Source organism: Neoarius graeffei, chromosome 5 (assembly GCF_027579695.1).
Source record: "Neoarius graeffei isolate fNeoGra1 chromosome 5, fNeoGra1.pri, whole genome shotgun sequence".
Classification (NCBI taxonomy): Eukaryota; Metazoa; Chordata; class Actinopteri; order Siluriformes; family Ariidae; genus Neoarius; species Neoarius graeffei.
Genome location: NC_083573.1, coordinates 67843232 through 67853359, shown reverse-complemented (window position 1 = coordinate 67853359; position 10128 = coordinate 67843232). Strand labels below are relative to the sequence as shown.

Genomic DNA, 10128 nt, shown 5'->3' with positions numbered 1-10128 from the left:
TACACACTCGCCGCCACAGAATGTTAACAGCAATGTAATGCCTTTTCTGGCTAATTTTATTCGTCTTACCTCCAACAAAGTGGTCACTACACAAGCGTTGGTGTGCCGCTACCCATCTTCTCCGTCGGTCAGCATCTACCGGGATCCGATAAAATGATAACCCTTGCCTTGTTTGTTGATGGTTACTACATCCAGGTGCACAACAATATAGTGGCATGATGGAAGTCTTGCTGAAAATAAACACTTTCTTTGCTGCCGTTCCTCAGTGCTGGCTGTGGTAAACTACTGGTAGTACATGTCCAAAATGGCGGCCGCGTTTGTCGTGACGTTACGTGAAAAGGGTCCATAGTTAAATGTAATGTCATAGAACATCCATGAGAGAGGTTAGTTCCTCTAATCACTTGCATTATAACAGCTATAAACAGACAGCTTCTGGGTTTTTTCTCTCTCTTGAAGCAAATAAGATAATAGTTATAAAACAACACATTTCATTTTTATCAGTTTATTATTGGACTAAGATTACGTTGAGTGTCCACCATGCTGAAATACTATTGCATTAGTTGTTACTATAGAAACAGTAACTACACAACAAGCATGGGACAACTGAAAACAAGGAAGGATAATAAAACCTAAAAGTGCACAAAGACTAAAACATCATTTGAACAAAGACCTGGAATAGTGGGAAAACACAGGTGAGGTAAATGTGATGACAAAAAGCATGTATGAAACAAGAAACAAAAAAATAAGAACACACAGTGACCAAGAAAATAAAATGGAGATATATATACACACAGTGTCATTAACTAATAACAAGAAACTGGTGACATGGATCGCAAAACTAACTGGAAATACATTTCCGCAAGAAAATACAAATGTGATTGCGACGGTAGCCTCAGTCGGCTGTTGTATACCGTAACCTGTGCCATTCACAGCAGTTGGATGTTCTGCAACAGTGAATTAAAAAACACTTTCGTTTCAGCATTCTTTCACATTTTAGATCTGCTTTTAGAGTTGTTGTGGCATTTGAGCTGTGATGGTGACGTCACGTGTATTCCCTCTTTTGTCCATGACTGTGGCCTCTGCTGTCTAAACAATGCAATTATAGCTAGGACAAAGTAAGACTATGCAGCCTAATGACAATCAAGGTTCATTTTTTTATTTCCATGATTCAAATCACCATAAATTTATACTGTGAATTATCAGTGCACAATATATTGTTGCATGTCTGTAGGAAACACAGAGGTCCTGGTATGTTCTTCCATAGTGCTGGGCTTAGCAGTGCTTGTTAGCCTAAAAGCTGGATGCTACAAACTTAATGAGCAAGCTATTTCACTTTTCTGAGGTAAATTATCAGCTTGAATCACCACAAACAAAATATCTGCTGAAAAACAGGCTATAATTAAGCCTCAGGGGAGCTCATAACTTAGAATACGGGTAAAGTTCGATCCCACATGAACTGAAGTGTTTACCCATGTCGAAAGCCATCTTGAACAAAATAGCATGGTTCCAAATATGCACAAAGGGGGTTATTTGCCACTGGAGGGGACATAAAATTTCATCAAGTCTTCTCTATGGGAAAACTAGTAATGAAAATAGCAATTTAAAAAATGAGTGGACTGATCAATTAGCTGTATACATGCACACAACTCAGACACAAGACAGACGAGTTAAAATTGGTTTGAGGTCAATAACTCAAAAACTGTGGGTGAAGAAACAGTCAGAAAATCGAGGGAATAATAAAAATAATAAAACTTAAGAAGAACAGGATGTGATTAACATAAGTAATGAACACCAATGAACTAAGAGGAGAAAAGAAAACTAAACCAAAACAATAGAAAAGGCATGTGAAGAACTAAGAACAAATCACATGTCATGTAAGAGAGAGGCAGGGAGAACTTGTGACAGAGAACATTAATATAAACCTGTGATTTGCCTTATAGCTGACATCACTGTCAGAGCTGCTCTTATAGAACATCAGTCACCACCTCCTGACCAATTAGAACTGAGACTTCAACAGCACTGTGGTATAAACAGAATTAATTACTGTCAGTTCTCATAGGTTAGGAGCAGACTGTTTCTATATGCCCTCATTCCGTTCATTGATGCTGTCATTGTTTACCAGATCTAATTGCATCATTCCAATAACTGCAACACACTCCATCATTTAAACAGAGTATTTGCATATTCATTATCAGTGTTAATTTATGTACTATGCAGTTCCTGTAGTTGCTCTTTCATAAGAAGAAGGGGTATGGTGTGGAGATTGTGGAGTTACCAGTTCATATAATGTCATATGTGGAGTATACAGTAGTGCTTGAAAGTTTGTGAACCCTTTAGAATTTTCTATATTTTTGCATAAATATGACCTAAAACATCATCAGATTTTCACACAAGTCCTAAAAGTAGATAAAGAGAATGCAGTTAAACAAATCAGACAAAAATATTATACTTGGTCATTTATTTATTGAGGTAAATGATCCAATATTACATATCTGTGTGTGGCAAAAGTATGTGAACCTCTAGGATTAGCAGTTAATTTGAAGGTGAAATTAGAGTCAGGTGTTTTCAATCAATGGGATGACAACCAGGTGTGAGTGGGCACCCTGTTTTATTTAAAGAACAGGGATCTATCAAAGTCTGATCTTCACAACACATGTTTGTGGAAGTGTATCATGGCATGAAAAAAAGGAGATTTCTGAGGACCTCAGAAAAAGCATTGTTGATGCTAATCAGGCTGGAAAAGGTTACAAAACCATATCTAAAGAGTTTGGACTCCACCAATCCACAGTCAGACAGATTGTGTACAAATGGAGGAAATTCAAGACCATTGTTACCTCCCCAGGAGTGGTCGACCAACAGAGATCACTCCAGGAGCAAGGCGTGTAATAGTCGGCAAGGTCACAAAGGACCCCAGGGTAACTTCTCAGCAACTGAAGGCCTCTCTCACATTGGCTAATGTTAATGTTCATGAGTCCACCATCAGGAAAACACTGAACAACAATGGTGTGCATGGCAGGGTTGCAAGGAGAAAGCCACTGCTCTCCAAAATGAACATTGCTGCTCATCTGCAGTTTGCTAAAGATCACGTGGACAAGCCAGAAGGCTATTGGAAAAATGTTCTGTGGATGGATAAGACCAAAATAGAAATTTTTGGTTTAAATGAGAAGCGTTATGTTTGGAGAAAGGAAAGCACTCCATTCCAGCATAAGAACCTTATCCCATCTGTGAAACATGGTGGTGGTAGTATCATGGTTTGGGCCTGTTTTGCTGCATCTGGGCCAGGACAGCTTGCCATCATTGATGGAACAATGAATTCTGAATTATGCCAGCGAATTCCAAAGGAAAATGTCAGGACATCTGTCCATGAACTGAATCTCAAGAGAAGGTGGGTCATGCAGCAAGACAACGACCCTAAGCACACAAGTCGTTCTACCAAAGAATGGTTAAAGGAGAATAAAAGTTAATGTTTTGGAATGGCCAAGTCAAAGTCCTGACCTTAATCCAATCGAAATGTTGTGGAAGGACCTAAAGCGAGCAGTTCATGTGAGGAAACCCACCAACATCCCAGAGTTGAAGCTGTTCTGTACGGAGGAATGGGCTAAAATTCCTCCAAGCCGGTGTGCAGGACTGATCAACAGCTACCGGAAACGTTTAGTTGCAGTTATTGCTGCACAAGGGGGTCACACCAGATACTGAAAGCAAAGGTTCACATATTTTTGCCACTCACAGATATGTAATATTGGACTATTTTCCTCAATAAATAAATGACCAAGTATAATATTTTTGTCTCATTTGTTTAACTGGGTTCTCTTTATCTACTTTTAGGACTTGGGTGAAAATCTGATGATGTTTTAGGTCATATTTATGCAGAAACATAGACAATTCTAAAGGGTTCACAAACTTTCAAGCACCACTGTATATTTAACAGTTATTCCACGAAATCGAATCGTACATGAGCTGATAGCTGAAGAGACACATAGCACAGAGTTGGCTATAAGCCATGTATGATGAGACTGAGTGGAATAACTTTTATTCTATCCACATTCACTGGATTTTGAGAAACAGAGCATTTTTATTTTTAATTTTATTTTATTTGCAAATTCGCTAAATAAAAACTTTAAACAAAACATCTGACTAAATCATTTCCACTTAGAATGTACACAAACAGGCAAAATGACAGTAGCAATTTATGAAAAATGCTATAATAATAATAATTCTTGAAGAATAAAAAAAGATATGTTCTGACCATCAAATACTTTTATTCCATATTTTGTTGCTTTTTTAATTTTTATTTATTTATTTTTTTACTTTTTGGGGTTTTCTTCTTCTTCTTTAGGGTTTCTTGGAAGTTGGTAAATCAACTTAAAGGTGTATTACCACCACCGACTGGGCTGGAGTGTGAAACAGGAGCGAATGAGGGAAAAATATATTTTTAAGCTATTTCTGTTTCTTTTAAATATTTGATAACAATTTTTGGGGTTTTGTTTTTGAGTAGAGTTTTTTTTTCCCATCCTCAGTTGGTTCAGCAAAACACTCTGCCATTTTCTTTTTCTCTACTCATGGTATATGAGCTGATAGCCTAGTAGTAGAGTAGCCAATCAGATCATGCGATTGCTCATATCCAGTGAATGTGGATAGAATAACGATCAACTATACCATGCACTGAGAAGCGCCAGTTGAAATTATGGATTTTCTGAGGTGACTGGCATAGTAATATTTTGTGAGTAATATTTATTTAGTAATATTTTCAAGAATTTAGAGTAGCTGTGCCCCTCACAAAATACTGTATTACTATGCCAGTCACCGAAGAGAATCCATAATGAACTGAGCCTCTCAGTGCATGGTATATTTGATTGATATCCCTCATCAAAATTTCCAAACTAAAATAGTTAACTACAAAGAATTAGAAATAAACCTGAAAAAAAATATTAGATGTCTAACTCTGCCTCGCTAGGCATGATAATGATACATCAATCTACACACACAGAAATGCTCGCAGAGCCACAGCTGTGACTCCAGTCAGCCATAAAGCTTTAAATTGTGACCTCAGGTTTTTGTTTTGTTTTGTTTTGTTTTTTTACATCATGAAATATATTGCTTAATCAATGGTGGAACTACTTAATGTCGCATGAGCCATCCTTGGCCAATCCCTGCACGGGAATCTTTTCATGAGAGATAGAATATATTATATACAGTACTGTTCAAGTCTTTGGCCTACATTTTTTTAATACAACTTCAATACTGAAGACACCAAAACTATGAAATAATATATGGAACATATATGGAATTATGCAGTAAATAAAAAATTGTTAAAACAAATCAAAATATGTTTCATGTTTTCGATTCTTCAAAGTAGCCAGTGTTTACCTTGATGATGCTTTACACACTATTGACATTATCTTAACCAGCTTCATGAGGTAGTCACCTGGAATGGTTTTCAATTAACAGGTGTGCTTCATCAAAAGTTAATTAGTGCAATTTCTTGCCTTCTTAATGTGCTTGAGATCAAACAGTAAATAATAAATAATAAAAATACAGTAAATAGTCCTATTCCACTACTGTAGTAATCCATATTATGTCAAGAGATGCTCAACTAAGAGAAACGACATCCATCATTACTTTAAGACATGAAGTGTCTTTTAAATTAATAACAATAAAGAAAAATAGCTTCAATGAGGCTGTAGGTCATACCGGCCACTGTTGTTGTGTGTGAGTTTGAAATCTGATTGAAGAGTAGCGTTTAATGTGATGAGTCACCCAAAAATTTCAGACACCCATAAAATTGTAAATATGACAGGTGGTGCCACCATCTTGACAACTTTTATGCACACCCACCTGAGGAACATTGTATGTGTTTGACTGAAATCCGATCAATCCTGTAGGAGGAGTAGCGATTTTTGTAAATTGTGGACAGACAACTAGTGATCACATAAGCTCAATGAGAAAATGAGAAAAATCCAACTTTTAATTCAAATAAATGTATCCATCCATTATCTATACTGCTTATTCATCAGGGCTGCGGAGGAAGCTGGAGCCATTCCCATATTACTTCAGGCGAGAGCCAGGGTACATCCTGGCGAGGTCATCAATCTATCACAGAGACAAACAACAATTCACACTCACATTCACACCTACAGGCAATTTAGAGTCTCCAATTGACCTCATCCACGTGTGTTTGGACCATAGAAGGAAACTGGAGGACCCGCATGAAACCGACACAAGTATGAAGAAAACATGTAAACCCCATACAGAAAGACCCCATTCAGCCAATTTGAACTCATAACCTTCTTGATGTGAGGCAACAGTGCTAACCAGTGCACCACCATGGCATAATTTATTAACTACTGAATTTTACAGTAAGACTATTAGGAAGGATGTGTAGTTATAAGAGCAAGGAATATGCCCTACTGCATTACAAGTTTGTAACTGCCACACCTCATACAGGGATACTGTAGGTTAACAATGTCAATCAATCAATCAATCAATCAATCAATCAATCAATAAGACATGCAGGTTAGGTTAATATGGGACGGCCTTGGGCTGAGGAGCCCTTGAGCAAGGCACCTAACTCCCAACTGCTCCCTGGGTGCTGTTAGCATGGCTGCCCACTGCTCTGGGTATGTCTCATCTCATTATCTCTAGCCGCTTTATCCTGTTCTACAGGCAAGCTGGAGCCTATCCCAGCTGACTACGGGCGAAAGGCGGGGTACACCCTGGACAAGTCGCCAGGTCATCACAGGGCTGACACACAGACACAGACAACCATTCACACTCACATTCACACCTACACTCAATTTAGAGTCACCAGTTAACCTAACCTGCATGTCTTTGGACTGTGGGGGAAACCGGAGCACCCAGAGGAAACCCACGCGGACACGGGGAGAACATGCAAACTCTGCACAGAAAGGCCACAGGGCTCGAACCTGGACCTTCTTGCTGTGAGGTGACAGCGCTAACCACTACACCACCGTGCCGCCCGCTCTGGGTATGTGTGTGTGCTCATTGCTCGTGTGTGTGTTCACTGCTTCAGATGGGTTAAATGCAGAGAGGAATTTCACAAGTGTGTGGTGAATAAAGTTGTGCTTTCTTTCTTTCTTTCTTTCTTTCTTTCTTTCTTTCTTTCTTTCTAAAACAAACATACTTGTTCGGACCCCTAAATATAGGTAAACTTGAAACCTAAGAACTTCTATGACCTGTGGATGTTTTTCCTTTAAGAACTTAATCTGGAACAGAACCCAGTTCTGCTTTTTTCTGCATTCCCCCCCCCCGCTTTACTAAACAAATATATTAATTTCTTTAAGGCCATACCGTCAGGCCAAATTGTTCTGGGTATATTTTTCCAGGTTGAAGCAATACTGCCATCATATGGTTAACATGATTAACAAGTTAACAATTGACTGTCTTTCCTGTATATAAAAATGAGAAATGTTATAGCTAATATTGTTCAGCAATGTCCTGTGCAACAGGAATAACACTGAACGAATAAATGCTGCTATAAAGCTGCTATAAAGTAGGGACCCTTTATAGGTATCTGTACCATTTGAGGTTGGCCTACAGTTCCAGGAAACAGTGAAATTGTACCTGTAGCCTGCTTATGTGTACTTCAGCATTAAATACACAGCATTACATAATTTAAATAATCCGATATCGAATAGAGGTATCTCAATTAATTTACTTCATTAATTATGTTTTTCTTCGACAGCACAGTTCATGCAAGTAGGAACCTTTCTTCTTATCTGCATGTTTCTTAGGGGACCGAAATAAGGTAGGGACCGTTGGCTGTAAGGTCCTCTAGCATCCGTTCATGAAAATTATGTTAATTTCTGCAACAGTTTAGGTAAGATTTGATAATATAACGACATTCTGGCATTGCTAGTTGTGTTTCATGTTTTCTTTTTGCGCCAGGAAGTGTAAGTTAGCATAAATAGCGCCAGCAAGCTAACTGAATAACGTTAGCTAACCAAGTTGTAGTGGTATTATAGCATTAAGGTAAATTACTATCAAATATAAAAACGTTAAATTGCTCTTTTTAAATTATTATTCTTGTGGTTGTCTGTTGGTTAGTTAATTTATGACATCCAAAAGAAAAATGTCTTGGCTAACATTCGCAGCTACTTAGCGAGCTTTGTTTATTTTTGTGTTTTGGTTTGTTTGTTTTTTCTAACTGAAGTTTAATGTCCTTCAGGCTGAGTGATGAATAAAGAGTTACAGATGAGGGCTGCAATTAACCAGAAGTTGATTGAAATGGGAGAGAGGGAGCGGTAATGTTGTTGTTATTATTATTATTATTATTATTATTATTATTATTACGTAGTTAACTTTGCTATGGATCAGAAATATTTCCCGGACATAAAGAGTTTTTATTTTTTCATTATCTACCATTGCAGGTTAAAGGAACTGCTCAGAGCCAAGCTCATTGAGTGTGGCTGGAGAGATCAGTTAAAAGCACATTGTAAAGGTAAGTACAGGTTCAGGAGTGACTCATGGAATGATGACTGTGTTGTATGCTGGGAAGTCCACTCAGTTTTACCGTCATCAGTAATGACCATACGTCATGGCTGTCTTAGTCATGATCATTATGTTCAAAGGTGTTCGATTTTATAATCATTTTGAAGTGCCAGTTTGGATACTGTCAAGAATATCAATGCCATCTTTCTTATCAGAAAGAAAAGTCAAACAATGCATTATTTGGGTAAACTGGTAAAATATGAGATCTCCCACCAGAGAAAGTAAGAAGACCCAAAGCCATCAGAAGATTATATCGAACTGACTTGCTATTAAAGTTTGCTACTCTTAACTTCTCATATCATATCAACACTGATTTCTGACTTGTCATGCTTACATTAAAACTGATTTTACAGAAGTCATCAAGGAAAAGGGGATTGAGAATGTCACCGTAGAAGATTTGGTGGCTGGAATCACTCCTAAAGGAAGAGGTAAGCTTCTGCTTTCCATTTTATATTTCTCATGAACAGAGATATGTAAGCGAGTAATAAATTACTTTCCAATGTTTTTAACAAGCACTGTTGTCTATGTTTCTCAGCACTGGTGCCTGACAGTGTAAAGAAGGAGCTTCTGCAGAGAATAAGGGCCTTCTTGGCCCAACATTCTACATGATGCTGGACTCTATGCCAACTGAAATGCCACACTAGCTGTAAAACAGATTTTTTTTCCATTAGGTTTTTTTTTTTTAATCTGTTTGTGTACTGCCTTGAGTACTGGTAAAAAAAATAAAAAGCAACTCTAGTGAATGATTTTCTTGTTTAAACAATAAAGTTTATTCATGTTTCTAAATGAATGGTGTTGACTGCTTTGTTGCATAGAGTGGCACGGGAAAATAGTGTTACATATAAAATTATTTATTTACCCTTGAGAAAGCATCTACCTGGTAATGCCTAGTCAGCTATGGTGTTCTTATATATTTGTGTGTACGCATTTACACACACACAGTGCTCTCCATGATTATTGGCAGCGGAAAAAAAATCCACCTTTTGGTGAAGTAGCTTCATCTGACACTGATAAAAGAGCAAAATCCAACCGTTAGCTTTCTTTTTCAGAGAAAATCATATCTCTTCAAGAAATAATTATTTTCAATAAAAACACGTCAATTTATGAATTTCAATTTATTAGTTCAATAGTTTAAAATCTTTTTCTGTAATGCTGCTTTGTGACAATGTTTATTGTTAAAACTGCTATACAAATAAAAATGACTTAGCACACTATAATATATACACGCACACATTTTCTGTATTTTGACTATTTTCTATGTTGTAGAACAAAACTGTAGACATCAAAACTAAGAAATACCACATGGAACATAAATGGAATTATGTGGTAAGCAAAAAAATGCTAAAAACAAAACATGTTTCATATTTTAGATTCTTCAAAGTAGCCAGTGTTTATCTTGACGCTTTGCACACTATTGGCATTATCTTAACCAGCTTCATGAGGTAGTCACCTGGAATGCTTTTCAATTAACAGGTGCCTCGTCAAAATTTAATTAGTGCAATTTCTTGCCTTCTTAATGCATTTGAGATCAAACAGTAAATAATAAAAATACAGTAAATAGTCCTATTCCACAACTGTAGTAATCCATATTATGTCAAGAGCCACTCAACTAAGTAAAGA

At 37.2% G+C, this 10128-nt stretch overlaps 1 protein-coding gene across 2 annotated transcripts; it reads left to right on the top strand.

Moving 5' to 3' along the window:
* The first annotated feature begins 7750 nt into the window (after positions 1-7750).
* eny2 (ENY2 transcription and export complex 2 subunit) lies at positions 7751-9294 on the top strand. Of its 2 annotated transcripts, none has more exons than XM_060920668.1 (5): positions 7751-7837; positions 8186-8261; positions 8388-8458; positions 8862-8936; positions 9044-9294. In XM_060920668.1, the coding sequence occupies exons 2-5, from the start codon at positions 8194-8196 to the stop codon at positions 9115-9117; spliced, it is 288 nt and encodes a 95-aa protein (XP_060776651.1). In that variant the 5' UTR covers positions 7751-7837; positions 8186-8193; the 3' UTR covers positions 9118-9294. The 2 variants fall into 2 exon arrangements, with proteins under 2 accessions (XP_060776651.1, XP_060776650.1); XM_060920667.1 differs by lacking the exon at positions 7751-7837 and adding an exon at positions 7854-7989.
* The last annotated feature ends 834 nt before the right edge of the window (positions 9295-10128 follow it).